At 44.5% G+C, this 5603-nt stretch overlaps 1 protein-coding gene across 1 annotated transcript; it reads right to left on the bottom strand.

Annotated features, from left to right (window-relative positions):
• Window positions 1–684: 684 nt before the first annotated feature.
• TMEM252 (transmembrane protein 252) lies at window positions 685–5081 on the bottom strand. The gene is made up of 2 exons (XM_032633920.1): window positions 4762–5081; window positions 685–1592 (listed from the first exon to the last, which is right to left on the bottom strand). The coding sequence occupies exons 1-2, from the start codon at window positions 5037–5039 to the stop codon at window positions 1355–1357; spliced, it is 516 nt and encodes a 171-aa protein (XP_032489811.1). The 5' UTR covers window positions 5040–5081; the 3' UTR covers window positions 685–1354.
• Between the last annotated feature and the right edge of the window lie 522 nt (window positions 5082–5603).

The following is a 5603-nucleotide window of genomic DNA, read 5'->3' as shown; positions in this document are numbered from 1 at the left end:
AGGAAACTGAGGCCCAGAGAGATGAAAGTTTTTGCTCAAGCTCTAAAGCATCAGGCTGCATCTCCTCCCACCATTCTGCCACCTGATTTGTCCTCTTGTATTAAAACTTATAATAAGATATAATGAAGCTGACGAGGAATCACTGGGCTTTAAAATAAATGTCCTAAGTCTAAAAGTGCCTGGATCTGTATCTTGAGACACAAAGAATTTTCTGTTAATGATTAAGGTACTACAATATAGTCTCCTTTCTTTCAAATCCTAGAGGTTTACAGGGGGGTTCTCTGAAATATATGTGTATTTTAAAACTTTTCAAGATTTATGTCCAATTCTGTATTAATACAACCTATGGCTAGTACAAATTCTTTTTTTCCTGAATCCTGTATATGATGAATTTTTAAGTATTCTCTTTATTCAACTTGAGTCTCTAAGAAATCTTATCATATATGCTTGTACAACCATCCGTTCTTTTTTTTTTTTTTTTTTTTTGCGGTACGCGGGCTTCTCACTGTTGTGGCCTCTCCCATCGCGGAGCACAGGCCCCAGACGGGCAGGCTCAGCGGCCATGGCTCACAGGCCCAGCCGCTCCGCGGCATGCGGGATCCTCCCAGACCGGGGCACGAACCCATGTCCCCTGCATCGGCAGGCGGACTCTCAACCACTGCGCCACCAGGGAAGCCCCAACCATCCGTTCTTAAAATACTCATTTAAGATTTTGTACTTGAACCATTTTGAAAGCAAATAGTGAAATCACTTTCCTTTCACAGAGAAATAGAATACACATATTCAAAATAAAGTCATTCAAAATAACATTCATGGGTTCCAGAGGCAAATCTCTTACAGTGTGAATTACTGTGTCACTCTGGTAATACGGTAAATGAGGATAACTTCAAAGCCAGCCAGCAGAACCCACAATTTAAATGATAATGCCCCTTCATTGCCAGCATGCTTTCCCTTTGTGATTATTGGTAATGCGGTACATGAAGGTACGTGGTGTCCAAGCAGCATCTGTTCCACCCTTTTGGGGGTCTAGGTGATGGGAGAGGAGTTGAGAGAGCAGAAAAGCTCTCCGTGGAGCAGAGCTCTCACAACACTTTGGCAGTTCAAAAGTTCACCTGGGTTGAGCTCCTTTGAAACGTTTGCCTGGTGCCGACCACACCCTTCCAGGGCTCCGCTCTGCCCTTGCAGGCCAAGCACGTGTGCGGAATTGCATTGCTGTCACACGCAGCATCCCCTCTGCAGACTCTCATGTGGGATCACTGATGTGGCTTTTCCTCCCACAGTCCCTGCCTGGGTTTATTACTAGCAGCTGCATCCCATGAGGGTGCGTCATGAGGGCTGGAGAGCTTCCCCTGCTTCAGCACTCTTGGTTTTGCCTTTCAGCGTCCTGCAGTGGCGTTGCTGCCTCCTCCCTGTCTGCTACAGACTCGGCATAGGATGGTGGGGCCTCCGGGTGGGCATCACCTTCATCCTCAAATTCGAGGCCCATCTCTGTATACGGAGGTGGAGGAACACCCGAGGTCTCTTGCTCTGCAGGACAGCCTTGCTTTTCAGCATCAAGACTCTCTTCATAAGCAGGAGGGTAAAAATCTGGCCTGGGGGACAAAATGCCACAAGCATACATGTGTTATTTAAGCGGTTCATGCCAAAGAGGCATATGTCTGCCTCTCTCAAATCACATCGTGTGAAGTTAAACTGTTAAGAAACATTGATTCTGAAACAGATGTTCTTCCCTGGCATCACCAGGTTTTTAAAAATGTGCTGCTCTTCCAGCAAAACCCTCTTTATCAGCCGTTGGACGTGTGCCTCTATACTCATCTTTTTCCAGACTATTCCCTCTCTCTTACTCATTGGAACCAGGGACTTTCAGTGTGAGATCCTTAGCAGGGGTAGGGGACATGGGGGCCTTGGCTGTGGAGCATCTCTCTATCCAGTTATTTAGTTCTTCACATTTTTGTCCCCATTCACACACATCCTCTTCTACTCGATTGCACTCACTGTCTCAGATCCTCACAACCAACAAAATGGTGAATGAAAACCAGCTCCATGAAGATTCCGGAACTATATCAGATGCTTCTCTCTTTCCTATCACTCTTTCAATCAGCTAGGCCGCCCTTCCTCCCGCCGCCATACTTATTTCTCAAACTATTTCAACTGACAACTTTATGTAGATTTCAGTCGTGGTCCTTTCCATGCCAACAGGCCAATGGCTAAAGGAGCCGTTCATGCCAGAGCTGATGTACTCATCGGTAATCTTGCCCAGTGTTGCTAATTGCTAAATCCTCTGGCTTCTCCGTCGTGAGTGGGATTGCGGGCGGCGTGGAGGTGAAGAAGCGGGAGGGTGAGCTTGATTTAGTTGTGTACTTATAGAGTGAGTCTTTCCAGTGCCTACAGGGAGTGTTTGTGGTATGTAACCACAACAGAACAGGGACTGCCATTTGTAGCCACAGCTCTATTCCAATGTTACCAGGCCCAAAACCAAAGAGCTGGAGGAGCTATCTACTGTACAGCATAAATGTCAGCCTTCACTCAGAATAGCCAAGGCTGTGCCATGGGGCACATGTGTAAAGGCATTGAAGACAGAAAGTTGAGCTGTTCCCTGGAGTGATTTGAGAGGCTCCAGGATGACTGCTGCCTGCCCCCATGTCCCATCTACTTCTCCCATCCCCCAGCCTCCCCACACTGCTTCGCTTTCCCAGTGTCCTGAGCTCCACCATTGCAGACCCCTTTGGGTACCCATTTTGAATGCAAATGCTTCTGAGGAACGTAACTTAACCATTTACTGACTTACTAGCCATTCTGAGTGGGCTGGGCATCTATTAGATGCAGCAGAAAGAGGCAGTAAAAGGGAGGTGTCGTGATACCATAGTTTAAAGTATTTCAGCACAGACAGTGCAATATTATGCACGTGTCAGTAAACTAAGCTACATCCTAAAGGCAATCAGTTATTCTTATCAGGAATTCACACTCTGGAGGCAATCATCTAACATTTATACCAAAAGAAAGAAAGAAAGAAAGAAAACCATCACTCTAGAAGCATCTTCTACAATCACTTCAGTTATCTTTAATCTTTTATCTGCAAAGAGACCTTGCAGTGAGTGTAATAAACATTGGAAATGGGTTTTGGTCATTGTAATTAGTATCTTATTAATTAGCATAATCACGTCAAAAATCAACTGTCATGGGTAAAAATCACTTATATTCAAGGTACATGGAGTAGCTAAAATATTGTTTGGCTAAAAAGTTCGTTCGGGGTTTTCCATAAGATGTTACAGAAAAACCTGAACAAACTTTTTGGCCGACCCGATATTTTAGATGAAGAGAATAAAAGAATTTATGGAGTCTTGCAGACTGTACCTTAAGGATGATGCCTGAGGTTTTTTCCCTAAATGATTCCGTGTTCAGCCAAAAACTAGGAGATTTTTGGTTGTCCGATACTTACCATAAGGTTAACTGAAACTTTTTTATTGTGGTAAAGTACATATAACATAAAATTTACCACTTTAGCAATTTTAAGTGTACAGTTCAATGGTATTAAATACATTCACATTGTTTTGCAGCCATCACCATTATCCATCTTCAGAACTTTTTCATCATTCCAGACTGAAACTCTGTACTCATTAAACAGTAACTCTCCATTCCCTCCTCCCGTGGCACCTGGTAACCACTGCTGTATGTTCTGTCTATGAATCTGACTGCTCTAGGTACCTCATATAAGTGGAATCATATAATATTTGTCTTTTGGGCTTATTTCTGGCCTATTTCACTTAGCGTATTGTCTTCAAGGTTCATTCATGTTATAGCTGCATCAGTATTTCCTTTCTTTTTAAGGATGAATAATATTCCATCTTTTGTACGTACCATATTCTGTTTATCCATTCATCCACTGATGGATATATGGGTTGTTTCCACAGTTTGGCTGTTGTGAAGAATGCTGCTACGAACACTGGTGTACAAATATCTGTCCAAGTCCCCGCTTTCAATTATTTTGTCTGTATATCCCCAGAAGTGGAATTGTTAGATCAAGGGGTAATTTTATATTTAATATTTTTAGGATCCTCCGTACCACAGAGCAGCTGCACTATTTTGCATTCCCACCAGCAGTGCACAAGTTTTCCAGTTTTTCCACATCCTTGCTAACCTTGTTGTTTTCTGCTTTTTTGATGATAGCCATCCTAATGGGTATGAGGTAGTAAGGTTAACCAATTAAAATAATTTACCTCTGGAATATGAGTGCCTTGTCTCAGGGAAATCTTTCATGCAATGTGTGATCAGAACACCCAAGAGTACAGAAAGCTGGGACTTCACTGAGTTCACGAAGAGATTATATGGCTGATTTTATGCTTGCTTGCTCATTTGTTGCGTGACAGAATTTGGTCTGGGACTTGCTTTCCTTACAACCTGGTAGCCAGGTTATGAGGAATGACTAACCATCACCCGCCTGTAAGGACAGCTCCCATGATACAACAAAAGAAAATGAGTTTGGCCTCTTAAATTGGCTTTGGTGTGTTTTTCAGTGGTGATGGGAGAAGGGTGGTTATTCTCTGGCATAAACTCCCTCTACTTCATAGTTTTCCCCAGAGGCAGCACCATTCTTCCTAATGTCTAATCCCAGAGTAACTCCCTGACAATAAAGCTTCAGTTGTAGACACATAGCCCCATGGGACGTGTAAGTTGCTCGCCAGTGGATTAGAAGTCATTGACCTTTTCCGGAACTCAGCCCCACCTCAGTGCTCCCCAGTCCTCTGGCTTCTCAGCACGTACCTGTCCACTGTGGCCAGGGGCAGGGCCCCCTGAGCACCGTACTGTCTGAGCACACAGCTGAACACCCCTTTGCTTTCACTGGCCTGGTGGTAGGTGCTCCAGAAAATTCCACTCAGAAGGATCACAAACCCCAGAGGCAGAAGCAAATAGGCCAGGATCAGGTTCCCCTGGCAGTTGAACAGGGAGCCCGAGGAAATGAAGAAGGCCCCCAGGCAGATCATCAGGAAGCCCGTCAGAAGGGCAAAGGCACAGAGAACTAGACAGGTTCTGTTCTGCATCCCTGCTCCTTTGGAACCCAGCTCCCTGACCCTGCCACTCCCCTGCTTCCCCTGCTCAGAGAGAATGCTCTCATTAGCCAGCTGTCAGCTTTATATGCTCTGGGACCAACTGGCCTTTGGACAATTAAATGAAGCAGGCACTTAGAAGCTATTCATTAACTATTGAAAGTAACTGTAATATCCTTGGATGATTAACCTAAAAACGCAGCATTGTGTACTGCAGGAAGGCGCGGCATAGCTCTCTTGCTCTTCTGAGCTGAATGGGACCCTAGGCTGACCCCAGTTATTTGAGGGAAGGTCTCCCATCCTTTGATTAAAAGGGTCTCTTGATTCCCCTGCGGGTGATTCCAAACTGATGCTAGAGAAATTAGCATTCCTTGCTGAACCCTTTTCTTTGTGGTTTGGCAGGGAGTCGTTTCCTAATTGCTTCTTCCTTTTTCTGTCCTGAAAAGATAATTGTTAAGCCTCTTACCATATTTGTCTTGCTTCTCTCAGTGATTCTCCCTTTATTGCCCTCACTTTATAATGTTGGAAAGGTTCCATGAAAAAAGCCGAGGGGTGAAC

Source organism: Phocoena sinus, chromosome 6 (assembly GCF_008692025.1).
Source record: "Phocoena sinus isolate mPhoSin1 chromosome 6, mPhoSin1.pri, whole genome shotgun sequence".
NCBI lineage: Eukaryota > Metazoa > Chordata > Mammalia > Artiodactyla > Phocoenidae > Phocoena > Phocoena sinus.
Note: the sequence above shows the minus strand (reverse complement) of the source record. Positions and strands in the feature narration are given on the sequence as shown.